This window comes from Populus nigra, chromosome 1 (genome assembly GCF_951802175.1).
Source record: "Populus nigra chromosome 1, ddPopNigr1.1, whole genome shotgun sequence".
Taxonomy (NCBI): Eukaryota; Viridiplantae; Streptophyta; class Magnoliopsida; order Malpighiales; family Salicaceae; genus Populus; species Populus nigra.
The window spans coordinates 18,881,339-18,898,063 of NC_084852.1; the positions used below are offsets into that span (position 1 = coordinate 18,881,339).

Genomic DNA, 16,725 nt, shown 5'->3' on the forward strand with positions numbered 1-16,725 from the left:
TTTATAGTTCCATTTTTCTTTATTTCCTATCATTTGTTTGTAATGTCTCTCTAGTTTTACACATTGGGTCAATGCCAAACCAAACCCTCTACTTAAAATTTGCTAAGGCAAACCCTTTACATTTAATTAAAAATAATTTAATAAAAACTCTGAAAAGTATAATTCAATTGATTAGATTTTAGATTTGTTTTTTAAAGATTATCAGTTCGAGTCTCATAAACCTCATGGCCACTAGAAACTTATATAGTCATTAACTTAAGGGCTCATCAGATTAGTCAAGGTATGTATAAATTAACCCGAACATCCACGTTAATAAAAAAAAAATTTAATTAAGCTTTTATATCCAATTTCTTTACTAAGTAAACTGTCACATGAATGTAATTTTAATGACTAGATTGGATAAAAGACCTTAAATTTATTTTAATCGAAAGTGCCAAGGTTAATTTGACCAAATTTAAAACCAACACCTTTCATATGATATTTTTTAGATTGAATGACTTTATATGTAATTGTATCCAATAAAATTAAGGCATAACAATAGCTCGATTAATCTAGTGATTATAAATGTTTGGACGGATCAATATGCCAACCTATTCTAATTAAATTAATTTCAAAAATCAATGCTAACGATATACATATGAATCCGTGAAGGATGAAAGGGACTCATTAGTATGGTATCTATGATTTTAAAAACTGAGCACATTTAAATAACAACCATAGAAATGACTCGTGAATATGATTTTTCCCTACATAAATAATTTATAGCCACAAGATTCTGAAGCTATTTGCATGTCTTTAACAAAGATAGATGCCCTTTTGTCTCGAGGGACAACGGCTTGTAATAATCATGGAAGAAAACAACTGTCCCATTAGAAAAGGTGAAACAAAAATCGGACTTCCATGACAAAAAAAAAGTGGATTTTGTTTCGGCATATGAACGATTCTACAATCCACAATTAATATACTTAGGCAATGATTTTTCTTTTCTTTTTTGTAATTAATTTCTCAGTACCTTTTACTATATATGTGCGTAGTCGTTAGTTATTGTGCTTCACACTCTCGCGACTATTCAAAACAACCTTCACTTGATCAGTGCTTCATTTCACATCTCCTTCCTGTTCTCTGTGTATTCTCGAAAAGAAGAGATGGCTTCGTTTTCCCACCTTGCTCTACCAATCACCATCAGTTTTCTTCCTCTCATCTGCCAGTCAATTGGCTGGCCTATAGATCCAACTCATGGCTTCACACAGCTCCCATTTAACACATCTTTTTACCATATCCAAAAGCCTTACAACTTGCCTGAAACTGATCGGTATAGCTTCTTCAGTGGCATCCACAAGCTATGGGTGTACTCCACAGACAAACCTCTGTCCAAAAATAGCCCAACCAAGCCTCGAACAGAAATCATTATTAGTGTACAACATTAACAGAACTATTTATCATCATATTGTTATTCCTTTATTTACTTATAATCTTATTCAATCTTTTGTTTGCGTAGGGATATAATTATTCTTCTGGTGTGTGGCAATTTGAAGGGTATGGATACGTGCCATGTGGAACATCAGGAGTTTGTATCATGCAAGTGTTTGGAGCTGGTGGGAATCATGCAACATCCTTGATGCTCAGAGTCTATAATGGTACACTATATTATTACAGGGAAGCGGCCATTGTTCCAAACATCTTTGATAGATGGTTTCGAGTAAATGCGATCCATGATGTTGATGCTTCGAAAATTAAGGTCTTTATTGATGGGGTTTTCATGTATGAGGCACTTGGGCGTGGAGGGGAATTTCATTACTTCAAGTGTGGAGTTTATGCTCAGAATGATGATTCTTCCTATATGGAGTCTCGATGGAAGGGAATCAAGATTCTTAAAAAAAGTGATTGATCATGTTATTTGTTCTTTGTTTGGACATTGAAAGTAGTGTGATGCAACAATGATGAAATAAAGACAAGTAATATATGTATGCTTTAGTTCTTGTTCATTATTAAGTCCTGTTATATTAATGGAGTTATTTCTTGAATATATATATATATATATATATATATATATATATAGTGGGCAAAGATATTTAATTTATCATTATAAAGCCATACTAAACAAAATATGTCTAACAAAAAAGCCTAGACTTGATACATGTTTAAAACTATAAGTATATAAAGACATAACTAAAGACAAATATGCATTCAACAAAAAAAAAATAAAAATAAAAATCTAGCATGTACACTAATAATAAAAATAACAATACTTAAATTAAAATAAATAAAAGTACTTACTTATTGAAGTACTTTAAAGGAATGAATCATTTGGTCTTAAAACTTTATTACTTATCACTCGTGCAACTAGAATGTTTGGAATATATCTCTCAAGATTTCAATAAAACCATATTTGTTTAGATACACTTTATAAATAAGGTATTTGAACTAAAAATTATGTAACTCAAATATCTCTCAATAAGATAAATCTAAACTCTAGATTTAGAAGGAAAATCAAAGTGTGTGTCATTTTATAGCGGATTTTTTAAGCTAAAATGTTGAAGAATTAATAAGAATTAATTCACATCATTGTCAATTATTGATTAAGTATCATAAATTAAAAAATAAAAATAAAAAAATTAAGAGTTCTTTGAGTGAGAAAACTAAAGGTTATTTGAGATTAGTTTCTTATTTATCTATAATTTATTTATTTAAAATAAATTTCCAACATTTTTTTAAGATGAGAAGTAGAGATAGTTTGGGATCATGGATCAATGGATTTGCTATTAACACATGTGTTTGCTCTTCAGTTAAAGCGGAGCTGTAGGGATTTGAACTTGCTTGGTCACTAGGGATACGCACGCAAGATTCTTTTGGAATTTGATTCTACAGTACTGGCAATAAACTTGATTACGAAGCAAGACAACAGACAACAAAGTTAACGCCAATTTAGCTTTAATTGCTAAAGCTAAAGAACTCCTAGCCAGGGCGTGGGAAGTTAAAGTGCAGCAAAGGTAGGCAAATGCAACAGCGCACTGGCTAACCATCTTTGTTTTAACCAAATCAGCAACCTGGAAATGGAACCACCCAAAGAATTGCAAAGTCTATGAACAACCGAATGGTAAAAAGCTGAATATAGAAAATCTTTCAAACTTGCCAGAAACCAACTTCTCCCATTGACTAAGAACCTATAATAGTGCTCTAGATTGGTTAATATAGGAGGATTTTTAGGAGAAAAATTATTTGTTACTTAGTTATTTTTATTTTTTTCTATTTGCTTTAATTAGGAAGATACTAGATCATAGGTAGCTCGTGATATACCGCGGGCTGGTCTAAATTTTCTCAACGTAAGAAAATAATATTCAAACGATGATAATTCAAGATAAATCAGGTTAAATTTACTAAAATATCACTCATGATATAAGACCAAAACAGCTAACAGAAAGGAAAACAAAAAGAAATCATAAAGTTCAAGATCCATAATAACCTAAATTATTACCTTAATATATATGTTTTTTCAACTCCGATAAATCTGTATCCAAAGTTAACTCACCACCTGAAGTTATAACTAAGCCATTAAATGAGGTGTAAAATAAAAACCTTCATCTAAACCTCATGAATTCTGTTCGGGAAGGGAAGGTGAGGAAAAACTGAAATATTGGGAAAAAATAAATTAAAGCTCCTTTTGTCTACTTCCATGTGTTGATATAGATTTTATATACCAAAAATATTTTTATAATTTATATTTAATATTAGTATATCAAAATAATTTAAAATAAAATAAAAAATTAACTTTTTTAAAAAAATACAGTTCAATCGCGCTGCGGAATATTTCAGAGAGTATTACTTTTGAAAGTAATAATTTGAATGCAATTATAATGATAAGTTCATTTTTCATATTCTTCTGCAAGGAAGTTCATAGTCATAACACGCGCGCACACAAAAAAATATATATATATTGACGAAGAAGGTACGGACCAAAAGATTTCTTATCCTCACATATTTCTATTGGGCCATGCCCTTTTATTCCATCATTAATAATCTTCACTTGGTATTGACCAATTAGATGACGTGGCATGATAAATTTTTAAAATAAAAAAAATCAGTTAGGAATAACCAATTATTTTAATCAAAGAGGAAAAATAATTTTTGAAATAAAAAAAAATCAGTTAGGTTAAATTGGACCAAATACAATTAAGGGTTTGTTTGTACAATTTAGCCATGAAATGATGATGAAGAAAACTCTTATTCGGTAACCTAAAAAGAAGGGAAGTGAGGCGGCTAATACCTTGCCAAGTTTCAAACCTAATTATATATTCTTGATCAAATTGTGATTTTAATTATTTTTTGTAATTATAAACTTTAAAGATGTGAGGGAACCATGGCAGATCGTTCTCCTCACCGGCCCTTTCATTAATTATTAGGGTTTGAAAATAATAATAAAAAAATTGAATGGAAAAATCAGTTAAAATATTGCACCTATAAAGTCAAAAGTCTTAGTTCAATGCTTAGCTTCTCAGAGGAGTTAACATTCATACCCAAAGTCAAGTTTTTTGCTTTAAATTAATCAGAAATAATAAAAAAATTAATTTTTTTTTAAATACGGTTGCACCGCATTCCCAAAAACCTTTTAAATAATGAACTGAAATTCAATGATTTAAATTCTTGAAACATGATGGTCATGTTCTCTTAGAAACAAAGAAGTTCAATCCCTCAAGCTTCCAATATTTTAGAGAGTATAGGTTTTGAATGCAATAATCATGATAAGAGATAAGACTTCCATGTTGGCAGCTACAAGCTATAGCTCTTTCAATCTTCTTGTCCATGTTGGCAACTACAAGGTATAGCTCTTTCAATCTTCTTGTTACGTACTCATTCTTCATATTCTTCTCAAGTTTGGTTCTTCATTCTTTCATTCTTCATTCTTTCATTGCCTATTTATACTCAAGTTTGGTTCTTCATTCTTTCATTGCCTATTTATACTCAAGTTTGGTTCTTCATTCTTTCATTGCCTCAAACCCATAATTAACCCTTTTCCTTTGTTCCTCGAACTCACTCTACAAAAATGGCTTCCACTATTCTCTTAGCCCTCGTATCTCTCAGCCTTATTGAGCTCATGCCACACCATGCCATTGCTGATCCCGCAGATGGGTTCACCTCCCTTTCATTGGGTCGATCCAACTTTGTCATTCATAAGCCTTATGACGTATCTGAAAGTGAGCGATATAGCTTCCAAAATGGCATCCACAAGCTGTGGGTTTACTCTGCTGACAAGCCTTTCATGTCTGGGAGCAATACCAGTCCCAGGACTGAGGTCCGCGTTCGAGTAAGTACCATATGCATAATATATATACGTGACAGTATCCAGAAATGTGCTACAATTAAGTAAATATCTGAAAAGAGGATCCCTCTTGAATTTCTGGGTTCCTGCTCAAAGTTAATTCTTGGTGACTTTTCTCCACTTGCTCCACGATGATATATGACTCACTCAATCTGTGTTCAACAGGGATATGACTACACTTCTGGTGTGTGGCAATTTGAAGGATATGCATACGTGCCGTCAGGCACAACTGGTGTGTCCATCATGCAAATCTTCGGAGGCGCTAGCGCAGCCACAACCATGATGCTTAGAGTCTACAATGGAGCACTATCTTACTACAGGACTCCAATTGCTCAAAACATATATGATAGATGGTTTAGAGTCAACGTAATCCATGATGCTGGTGCCCCAAAAGTCAAGGTCTACATTGATGGGTCATTGGTGCACGAAGCTGATGGGAATGGGGCTTCATCCCATTACTTCAAATTTGGAGTCTATGCACAGGAGGGTGCGTCCGATTATATGGAGTCTCGTTGGAGGGGAATCAAGGTTCTAAGGAAGTAATCATGGATACACGCGCCTTGTTCACATAAATGCAGAAGACATTAATAGTCTTGTTGACTTAAAAAGCATGAAAATAACATACACAAAATAACATTTAATATGCTTATTAATTTATACATGATATGCATGGATTTTTATTAAATATGTATGTATTTTTTAAAATACACAAGCTCTTAATATATTAATATAAATTGATTTAACAAAATTATTTAAAAAATGTTTCCATGAATAAAAAATAAAATCCGATGGACCTTTCCAATGCATAAAATACAAGCCCAATCTCCTCCACTGCGATTTGAAGGCTGCAATCCTGGCCCATCCCAACATTCCTCTCATTCGATCTCAACCACATATCATAAATCCTCCATTCATAATCCAATGGCTGGAAATCCATTCACACCCCCAATATAAACCCCACCACACCTAATCTACTCTCTACCCTCTCCCATTCAAGAGCTCCAAAACCCCGCCAAAACTAACAGAAAATCCCGACTACCTCAACAGAATTCTCTCTCTAACAGCTCCCTCCTTCCCTCTCTCTCAAGAAAAATGGAACCCCAAGACTTCATGATCATCAAATCAACGGCCAAGATTCTCCTCCACATCCTCCTTCTCTCTCTCCTCCACCAAATCACAACCGCTAAACTCACCGACCAAGAACTTGACTTTGCCCTCTTTTCCCTCCGATCACACGGCTACACACTTTTCCCCAACGCCATCGCCACATCTGATCTCCGCCTCCAACTCCTCAACCAATCAAACCATGCCAAGTCGTCATTCTCAACCTTCACTCTCTTTTCCCCGCCTGACTCCCTCCTCTTCTCTCTTGACCTTGCCTCCGCTGCTTCTCACTACACCAAATCCATCTCCCTCCACGTGTCACCCTTTCGCCTGTCGACTTCAGATCTAAGAAACTTGACCGCCTCCTCCGGTGGGGCCTCCATTGACTCTTTGATGCCGAATCACCGTCTCTTGATCTCTAACTCTCTGGCTCACGTAAACGGTACCGTTGTGGAGTCCGTTTTGGTTAATCGGGTTCGGGTTTCAGTTCCTGATCTTTTTCTCGGTCCTTCCATTTCTGTTCATGGACTTGACGGCATTATTGTTGCTGGATTCGAAGACAGACTCGAAGACACGTCGTTTGAGGCTGCGACGTCGTCTCAGATTGACGCTATTTGGTCTGAGGAGCTGAATTCTCCACTGGCGGGGAGGAGGAATGGTGACAGGAGAGGGAACAATCGCCGAGGGTGGATCCTTAACGGAGGCACTCGCGGTGATGTCGTTTCGCATGGTGCATTTGCAAGGTTTAATCACCATTAATTTGTTGTTAGTTTCCGTTATTTTTTTCCTGTTAGGGTCTGTTTGGATTTTGTAGCACTAATGGATTCTTTACTTCGATATTTTTGAAAGAATCCAAACAGAGCTTTAATTTGCTCTGAATTTTATTTTTTTGGATTCAGAGCCCGTTTGGATGCTGAGAAATTGGTGGGATTGTTTTCTTGGCATGTTTTTCTTAACCAAACAGTTTATGACCCAAAATATTAGTTGGAAATGTGGGCCATTCAGATTCTGTAAACAAAAAGAGATTATTGCGTAACTTTTTTTGATAATCAGTATTGATATTTCATTGGAAAATTATTTGCATAAGAACTATAAAAAAAGGAAACATGGAAACTAGGAATCGAAATCGAACTGTTCGGATCATTTTATTTAGTTTCTGAGAATAATTATTAGAGGCTTCAAGTGTGGTTGGGAAAAAAAATGGGTTCTGGTGGTGGAGAAGATGAATGAGCAGTGGCATCGCAGTAGCCGAGCAGGATATCACCTTCTTGAACGGTGAAACCAAGGGAGGCAAGCATGGAAGGCCAGCAATGGTGTCCGATGATGCGGATGGCGTGGCAGCAGCTAGGGCTGAGATAAGTCTCACCGTTAAGGAAGAACAGAAGGACATTGGAGATGCAGGATTGGAGGTGGAGTAAGGAGCCCCAGCAGGTCGTTTCTTCGTTGTCTAACCGGAGACGGGTAGCGAGAGTTGTGTGGGTGGAGACTTGAGGCTGTGCCGCCATCATGGGCATGGAGGCTGTGGAGCACGTGAGGAAGAAAGTGAGCAAGAGCTTGAAAGAGAAATCCATTGGAGACAGAGAGGAATGCAAAGGATGTTGCGTGGAGGAGATGGAGTTTGTAGTTTGATTTTATAGACGAGGAGATTGAATTGTTTATGATTATGGGGAGCTTAAGAGACTGAAAAGGAGTGAATGGGAGATTTATTGAGGATTTTGAGAGATCAGGAGCTCTAGTAACTGCTAATAATACAGCAGATGAAAGGGTTTAGCTGTTTTGTAAGTTACTGGATTATGAATTAAGCATTTCATAATAGTCATTGATGATGATGTCTTCAGGTAGCTTTTGCGGTATATGGATCGTCCTGCTCGTTCAGTTGGCTAGGAACTGTAGAAATTGATTGATGACAGATGATGCAGACACACGGTGCCTGTGGGCATGGCCATTTTTTTGTTAACTGAAGAGAAAGAATGTCTCATGAAAGAGTTGGGAGTCACAGTATGCGTTTGCTGCATGTGCTATTGCATTGGATGCACTAAAAACTGAACCCGTGCTAGTGTCTCCTACCATATGATCCTCTCGCTGGTGCTGGTCTGCTCTGTCAAGGTTGTCTATCCGCTAGCACCATCAACTCCGAGACAAGTTAGCTTCTCTAGAATCTCCTGCATAAAAAACCTAATCAATATTTAACGTAGAGCAATTTCAATCTGACCTTAGGCCTTGAGCAGAATCTGTTGTGACAAGGATGATGAACAAGACAACACTGTTAGCATCATCCAACTTGGAAACAACTTTGCATCTCAAATTAAAGGGAATTTTTGTTCATAGCGCTTTCAGTCACATAGTTCTTCATAATAGTATCATTGTTGTCAAATCTGGTTGCTCTGGAATTACCCTAACCTTGACCCCCTCTGTGCAAATTTAACCTTGGAAATTGTAAGGGTTCATGCAAGAACCCGACTTTGCTTAAAGGGAATGCTATTTTTTGCACTATTAAGATGAAATAATGTTAAGTTTTCAAAATCCCACATCAATCATCAACTCTTGTGTAGACATAGATTAGAAAATGTAAAGGCTTGAATTAGTTTCATTGATCAGGATCGGAAGATAGGATGGGATTATCTATCTGATCCTTCTTGATGTATGTTGTGGTTGTCGATCCCTTGATTCTTGTTGATTGATCAGTGATGTAATTAACACGGACTATGGAGAGAAAAATAAAACATTAAGAAAGCACAACTTTATTCCTCAAGGTTAAACACTACATCATCATGACACCAAACTTGAACAACATTGACGACTCAAACGTGGAAAGCAAAAACAACAGAAAACAGGCAAATTCAACAAAAACACACAAGACCCTGGAATACAAAGCTAGTAGACTAGACATCATCGACTCTCTTCAAACCGGCATAGGCTGATATTGAGCAGGAGCGCCAGCAGCAAGAGGTGAAGGAGCAGAAGCAGGACTAAAATAAATAGAAGGTGAATTAGGAGAAGCATCACAGTATCCTCTAAGTATGTTTCCTTCCTCATCTGTGAAGCCGAGAGAAGTAAACATGGCAGGCCAGCAATTATGAGTGATAGTATGAATAGCGCGACAACAGTCGGGGCCAATATCAGCCTGGCCAGTCATGAAAAACAAGACAATCTCATTTGTGCAAGATTTTATCTCCACGAGTGCATTCCAGCACTCCACAAGGCTGCCCTCGTCTTCAAGTCTTGCTGAAAGGCTGTTGAAGCCTGGTTTGTTGATGAGAATGTCTCTAGCTGCAGTTGAAATATTGGCTGAGATCAGCAATGTGAGAGACAAGAAGAGAGCAAGATTCTTGAAAGCTGCCATGATTTTGCTTGTGTTTGTGTAAGAGGAAATGAAGAATGGAGGGAGATGCTTAGGTTTGAGAATTTGTGGGGGTATTTATAGTTTGTAGAGAGTTGGCCGCAAGGGAGATGAGAGGGCTCGTTGGAAGAAAAAACAAAAACGGTGATTAGTGGTATTTAATCCAAATAGTTTAAGAGGAGATGGTGGGTTTCTTAAGTTGTAACTGATAAATTATTTTTTGATTAATTATCCTAATCCTAATCTCTTTTTTTTAACCTTTTTTTAACAAAAACAATTATCGGTTTATATTAACCGAAAAATAGAAGAAAGAAATTGGTGTGTTCCTATTTAGTTTGTTATTATTATTAGACAAAAGATAGAGAAAATAGAGAAACTGAAGATATATGGCTTTTTATCAGCTTTTGTTAGTGACTTGGCATGTATTGGAATATTTGGAAAACTATACAAAAGATAGAGAAATACTAGCATTTGAACTCATGTTCTGCCATTGGTTAGATGATACTTTTAAAATCCAATCTAATTAAGTTATCGGATTATAGGTCAGATGGGAATCAACCAAAAAAAAAAAAACAGCTTCTGTCACGTAACCATTGCTTCTGTCACGCTGCGTTCAACTACCTCCCCCCTAAATCTTTAATTTTATCCATCAAAGCCATCTCTCCTCATCTTTATCTCACTATAGTTACAGCTTCTAATCATAAATCTGACGTCTTGAGTCTCTTGACTATTGATCGCAGAGAAACAACAACGATCAATAGTCAAGACGTCCTCTGCTTCTTTGCTTCTGAGTTAATTAGGTTTGCAAATTACAATTGTCTCTAATATTGCTTCGTTTTCTTCACTCTTCACTCTTCAGTATTTTAGCTTTTTAAAAGGTCTAAACTACTCGTTTAATAACTGCCAATATAAAAAAAATTTGACTGAGTCTTATCCGGGTTTGACCTGATGGACCGGGTCTCGGGTCAACCAGTTTTGTCGGGCCAATTTCCAAATGGGTTTTTACCTCCACCCAGATCGGTCTCAGGCCCGGGTCAACCTGCCGGGCCGGTTCGGGTTTTAAAACTCTGGGTTAGATTTGTTTTTCAATAAAAAATTAAATATACAAGTTTCTCCATTGCATTTTCTTAAATAAAAAAAATCAAGTATAAATTGAAAAATTAATACATGCATGTAACTAAATAAATTATAAACTATTTGTGTTAATAAATAAATAAATAATAAGTCATTAGAGATAATTAAATATCAAAATAAAAAAAATAAGAGACAAATATAGATTAAAATATTTGATTTTGTAATACGGGTTAATATGTCTTTTAAGGTGTTTGGATTTTTATATTGTTTATTTCACTTTTATTTTAATTATGTTATATTATTATTTAATATTTGATTGAAATTATCAATATATAATTAGTTAAAATATTTTACCTATGATTTTACGATTCGAGTTTACAATTAGAATTTGTATTATATATTTCGTGTCGTGTCAAAAAAAAGTTCTTAACAACCTTGCAAAATATCTTCATTGCTAGAATTTATTTTTGTTTTGAGAAGGGAAAAATAGAAAAAAACAATATTGAGATATTGTGGACATTCATAATATTTTTTCCACATGTTTTAGAGTTTTTTTTTAAAACAATTTCCACATGTTTTAGAGTTTTTTTTAAAAAAATTTATTATGTAATTTTCAAAATAAATCAATGAGTTCATAATTGAATAAATAATATTCTCTTATAAGTACAAAGATAATTCTCATGTTCGAACTATATAATTCAAAAATTGGTCCGGAAAGAACTAAAATTAGTAAATTATTGGGTTAGCTTATAAATTATTAGATGAATTCGAGGTTTGCTAGAGTAATCTAACTGATTATTAGGTAAATTCTTTCTATTAAAATAACATTGTTTTGTTATTTCCTTTTGTTTTCTTGGTGTTTACTTACCTGTGTTTGAATTGGATTCAACTTGGTTAATCAAGTTTTACATAGTTAATATTTTATTTGATTTAATTAAAAATATCACCTAAGTAAAGTTTCTGATTATAAATTTTCTAAATTAATTTGTCAAATTAGATCAAATTTAATAATTATAATTAAAAAATATATATATTAAAAATTTAAAAGTAAAATTAAAACCGCATATTTATCAAAACAAAATTAAAATAAAATTGAACCACACATATCAAAAAAATCACAATAAATAATTCAAAATCTACAGTATTGTGTCATTTACTAATAATATCAAAACAAGAAACACCAAATAATCTCATAGCATAACTTCTTGGTCCATATTGTTTTGGGCTCGGCCTAGTTTGTTGTGGGCCTAAGTTTGCGAATAAAAAATTAAGTCCACCTGCCTCAAACACTGTTGGTCTCCTTTCTCCCTTCTTCAGACGACAAAGCTTTCAGCTTTCTTTCCCTTCCCTTTCCCGCCCTGAAAAAACCGAAGAATCAATCAATCGAGAGAGAGAGCGAGAGAGAGATGAGCGACGTCTCGGAACTGCCAAATAAGGAGGCAAACGTGCTGAAAGGTCACGAAGGAGGAGTCTTAGCCGCAAGATTCAACGGTGACGGAAATTATTGCCTGAGTTGCGGCAAAGACCGCACCATTCGTCTTTGGAATCCTCACCGCGGAATCCACATTAAGACCTACAAATCTCACGGTCGTGAAGTTCGCGATGTTCACGTCACCCAGTAAGATAAAATAAGTCTTTTTTGTTTTAATTTTAATAATACTGGAATTGCTTTGATTTCTTTTTAATTTTAATTTTTTTGGTTTTTTTTAAAAGGGATAATTCGAAATTAGTTTCTTGTGGAGGAGACCGACAAGTGTTTTACTGGGATGTGGCTACTGGTCGTGTAATTCGGAAATTCCGAGGACATGGTAGTGAGGTAATTTTTTTTTAAGGTTGTTTAATGAGTATATGGGATGTATTTTTCAGTTGTATTTATGTTGTTTTTGTTTTGATGTAGGTGAATGCTGTGAAATTTAATGAGTATGCATCTGTTGTGGTATCAGCAGGTTATGATCAATCATTGCGTGCTTGGGATTGTAGATCTCATAGTACTGAGCCAATTCAGGTGCTTTATGTTTCTGAATTTGTTACTATAAATTGTGAATATGTAGGTGCGGTGGTTGATCTTCAAAACTTGGTAATTTTTTTTTCCAGATCATTGACACGTTTTCAGATAGTGTGATGTCTGTGTGTTTGACGAAAACTGAAATCATTGCTGGAAGTGTTGATGGTACTGTTAGAACATTCGACATTCGTATTGGGAGGTATCTATAGGTGTTGGGATTTGATAAAGTTGGTGTTGTCGGATTGTTATCATTGGATTAATGATGGTGGTCTTTTGCGTTATTTGTGTAGAGAAATATCTGATAACTTGGGGCATCCTGTCAACTGTATCTCGATGTCAAATGATGGTAACTGCATATTAGCGAGTTGCTTAGATTCTACTTTGCGCCTATTGGACAGGTGAATTCTCATGCTTTTATGAATTAGTCTCATAGTTTCTGTTGTCTGATGTTTGTCTGCCTTGTCTTACTGGTTCCTGATGGCAGAACTACAGGCGAGCTTTTACAAGAATATAAAGGACATATATGTAAGGTTAGCTGGCCAAACCTCCTGTTGTTATTTTGAGATCACAATAATAAGTTGAAAACTTGTCAATGTCTCAAGTTCCATTCTCCATTGTTCTTCACTTCTAATTGTTGTTATTATTATTATTATTTTGTTGTTATTGGTGGGTGATTCTGCATCAGTCATACAAGTTGGATTGCTGCCTCACCAACACTGACGCCCATGTTGCTGGTGGCTCAGAGGATGGCTACATTTACTTCTGGGATCTTGTGGATGCGTCTGTGTTGTCACGTTTCCGAGCTCATTCCTCAGTGGTAAAGTTGTTTAGCATATTTATTTGATAACTGCAGCAAATTTCCACCTTTTCTCACTTCTATTCTTAAAAAACATTTAGTTTGCTTATTGAAATGATTCAAATTACATGTTTGTGCTTAAGTTCGTGCAGTTTTAGCCAGTTTTGCCATGCTTCAAGATGTGGAATGTTGTATACACTGTCGGTCTTTTGTAACGGTTCCAAACCATTTGCGAGCCATATTATAAATTTTTTTTACACAATATTTACCTTTTTTCCTGATTAAATCTTCGATTCTTACTATAGTGAGTTCCTGAAACTTTAACTTTCACCTTTTGTTGAATGACCTTTTTGGTGGGTGATCCGTGCTTAACATCAGAAAGCTGCAACTAACTTCTCAAACCTTATATATCATATAGTTGCTGGCATGAACTATTGAATATTGTTAGATGGTGATCTTATAAAAACGATCATTTCGAATCACAAGACTGATCTCTCTTTCTAATTTATTTTTTTGCTGTAATTTGTGTATAATCAAATACCATGGGTTCATTGCTACATACTGCAACTAGGACTATCAATTGTAGAAAGGAATTGCTATTGCATGATGCTGATTTATAGACTTTTAGAAGGAATTCACACCTGACAGTCGATGGTTTTTGTGGCTGTTTTTGGCAGGTAACAAGTGTGAGTTACCATCCAACTGACAACTGCATGGTAAGCGCCTCTGTAGATGGCACAATTAAGGTTTGGAAAACATGAGAAAGAAGGGAGCCAGTATTCTGGACACCAAGCTGCAATTCCATACCATTTACATGAACATAAACAAGAAAGAAGCTCGTTAAGGTCCAACCAAACCCTCTCCTGTAGCGAGATTCACTTGCTGCCACATCAATTCTACTTTTTTTTCTGAGAATTTTGTACCCATTTGACAGTCCATGTAAAACATCGGTGTTGTATTGTGTATCACGGGTTCCATTTAAAAAGTAGTGGAAACTTGCTTTCTAGCATCATCACCTAATACTTGTTTATCCACTGCTCTTGAGCAAGTTTACTGTGCAGCAGACATTAGTTTTTTTTATATTGATGGCAAGTGATATCTTCAAATCAGTTTGTTCATCGATCGGACTCGCTTTTCATACCAGCTTGGAGCATTCAGTCTTAAGATTTGAATTCAATAAATCAATGAAGGGAGCAAATCTCTTGATTTGATTAGTTATTTATAAAATGCTTTTCCAATGTATCAAGAGTTCATTGGGTGGTGTGGTTGAAAGTATTTAGTATAGTTTTCCATGCGTTAAATTTTAATTATAAAAACTATAATTTTTTTTTTTTAAAAAAAACCCGCCGTTAACAGTAAAGAATACGACAACATCAACGGAAGAGAATTTAACCCCGCCAGATTTTCCTTGTGAGCCGCGATGGCAAGAGTTACATGTAGGGTGGTTGTTAGGCACATTGAAAGCATAAGTATATATTAAGTATATAAATGGAAAGAGTTCGATCACCAAGTGGCTGTAGTTTAGTGGTGAGAATTCCACGTTGTGGCCGTGGAGACCTGGGCTCGAATCCCAGCAGCCACAAATGTTTCCGACCTTAGCTCAGTTGGTAGAGCGGAGGACTGTAGTTGTTGCTGTCATCCTTAGGTCGCTGGTTCGAATCCGGCAGGTCGGATATTCCTTTTTTTTTTTTTTTTTATTAACCTTGAAAAAAATTTCATGTGCCACAACCACTCCATGAAGGACACACAAGAACTGACATGTCTTGATCTTCTTATTCTCTTTTATCTAAGCAAATTGTGTTCTCCAAGCTGAAAGACACCTGCCCTACCTCACCTTATTAGGTGTAAGACAACAGGGCCAGGAAGCCATGCAAACTAAAGAATGATCTGTGTCATAATTGACTCACCTTTCCGACTAGCTAGTTGCATGCCTTCAACCCATAAATAGCCAATCCCTTTTGTACGAACCAGCTACAATACCATGGCTAAGTCTAATTCCCTGCTTTGTCTGTTCTTGTCATCTTCCATGGCTCCCTGGCTCAACATCAACTCAATAAGCTTGATGCCCTCATCAACCCTGATAGCCGTGTGGAATCTCAAGCTGGCGTGACTGAATCCTGGAGTCCTAATTAACCATTAGCAGTTCCAATGTGATGGTACTGTAGGTTGTTAAGCGCACTATTGAACCAAATGGCCTCTTGTTGCCAGTTCAGCGTAATTAACTTTGTTAAACCTGATACTAGCGCCAGAGTTTCTGGTATTACTCGTGTCATAACACTAGCCTGACCTCCCAAAGAAATAACAAGAATAAGGAGGAGAGCACCAGGGCTTTTAGCCCAGCGGCAGAGACAAGATTTCCTTGCCTCTGTCACCTGGATTCGAGCCCTAACATGCATGTTTGTCACTCCCGCGGTATTTTACATGTCTACTGGACTTGCTGGGTGTTCAGTGAATCTGAAGATTAGTTGTGGTGCGTGTAAGCTGGCCCGGACACCCCGGATTACCAAAAAAAAAAATAAGGAGGAGAAGAAGAGAGAGCTAAAGTCTCTCGAACTTTAATTCCGGAAATTTTAACTTAAGATAGAATAATATATCAGGTTCAATCTAGTCTCATGTTCATATTAAAAGTTATGTTTAATTGAATAATAACATAAAATTTATGCCAAAGTTTGAATTTTCTTAATCAACCTTCCCTTGAATTGTGTTATTTTATCGCTAGTTAACATTTCACCAATCGATTTTATTGCTTTATTTGATTAGGAATTTAAATTAATTTATTGGGCATGTTCATCCTAAATCACAACAACTTTTTCTCTTGTTTTACTATTTTTTAAATGAGGATTACACTATTAAACTGGTTTACCGATTTTCTAGACTGAGGTTTACAGCTATAAAATAACTAATTTTTGTATTTGCTAATTAATTTGATGATTTGTAGGGAATTTTGTAATTTTCCATTATTTGAAACTTTTCGGACAACCAAGCAGAAAGAAAAACTTCATCATTTAGAATTGAATGTTACACATGTATGGATTAGAAATTCTAATGGCATAAGCAATACCTTTTTTCTTAAAAAGATGAACTCTTTG

General features: G+C 35.5%; 4 protein-coding genes and 2 non-coding genes across 7 annotated transcripts; 5 read left to right on the forward strand and 1 right to left on the reverse strand.

Annotated features, from left to right (window-relative positions):
- Nucleotides 1-1,068: 1,068 nt before the first annotated feature.
- Nucleotides 1,069-2,024, forward strand: LOC133687375 (citrate-binding protein-like). The gene is made up of 2 exons (XM_062107037.1): nt 1,069-1,415; nt 1,499-2,024. The coding sequence occupies exons 1-2, from the start codon at nt 1,146-1,148 to the stop codon at nt 1,886-1,888; spliced, it is 660 nt and encodes a 219-aa protein (XP_061963021.1). The 5' UTR covers nt 1,069-1,145; the 3' UTR covers nt 1,889-2,024.
- Nucleotides 2,025-4,658: 2,634 nt separating this feature from the next.
- On the forward strand, nt 4,659-6,002 carry LOC133700819 (citrate-binding protein-like). Its single transcript, XM_062124503.1, has 2 exons — nt 4,659-5,302; nt 5,483-6,002. The coding sequence occupies exons 1-2, from the start codon at nt 5,042-5,044 to the stop codon at nt 5,858-5,860; spliced, it is 639 nt and encodes a 212-aa protein (XP_061980487.1). The 5' UTR covers nt 4,659-5,041; the 3' UTR covers nt 5,861-6,002.
- Nucleotides 6,003-9,174: 3,172 nt separating this feature from the next.
- On the reverse strand, nt 9,175-9,821 carry LOC133690754 (egg cell-secreted protein 1.2-like). The gene has a single exon (XM_062111025.1). The coding sequence runs from the start codon at nt 9,762-9,764 to the stop codon at nt 9,324-9,326; it is 441 nt and encodes a 146-aa protein (XP_061967009.1). The 5' UTR covers nt 9,765-9,821; the 3' UTR covers nt 9,175-9,323.
- A 2,307-nt stretch (nt 9,822-12,128) lies between these two features.
- On the forward strand, nt 12,129-14,656 carry LOC133695812 (uncharacterized). 2 transcript variants are annotated; one of them, XM_062117763.1, is made up of 8 exons: nt 12,129-12,453; nt 12,549-12,651; nt 12,733-12,840; nt 12,930-13,039; nt 13,131-13,238; nt 13,325-13,370; nt 13,526-13,657; nt 14,314-14,656. In XM_062117763.1, the coding sequence occupies exons 1-8, from the start codon at nt 12,242-12,244 to the stop codon at nt 14,395-14,397; spliced, it is 903 nt and encodes a 300-aa protein (XP_061973747.1). In that variant the 5' UTR covers nt 12,129-12,241; the 3' UTR covers nt 14,398-14,656. The 2 variants fall into 2 exon arrangements, with proteins under 2 accessions (XP_061973747.1, XP_061973753.1); XM_062117769.1 differs by having other exon boundaries at nt 13,584-13,657.
- Nucleotides 14,657-15,146: 490 nt separating this feature from the next.
- TRNAH-GUG (transfer RNA histidin (anticodon GUG)) lies at nt 15,147-15,218 on the forward strand. The gene has a single exon. It is a non-coding gene; the product is annotated as a tRNA-His (tRNA).
- A 7-nt stretch (nt 15,219-15,225) lies between these two features.
- TRNAY-GUA (transfer RNA tyrosine (anticodon GUA)) lies at nt 15,226-15,309 on the forward strand. Its single transcript is given in 2 exon segments — nt 15,226-15,262; nt 15,274-15,309. It is a non-coding gene; the product is annotated as a tRNA-Tyr (tRNA).
- Nucleotides 15,310-16,725: the final 1,416 nt, after the last annotated feature.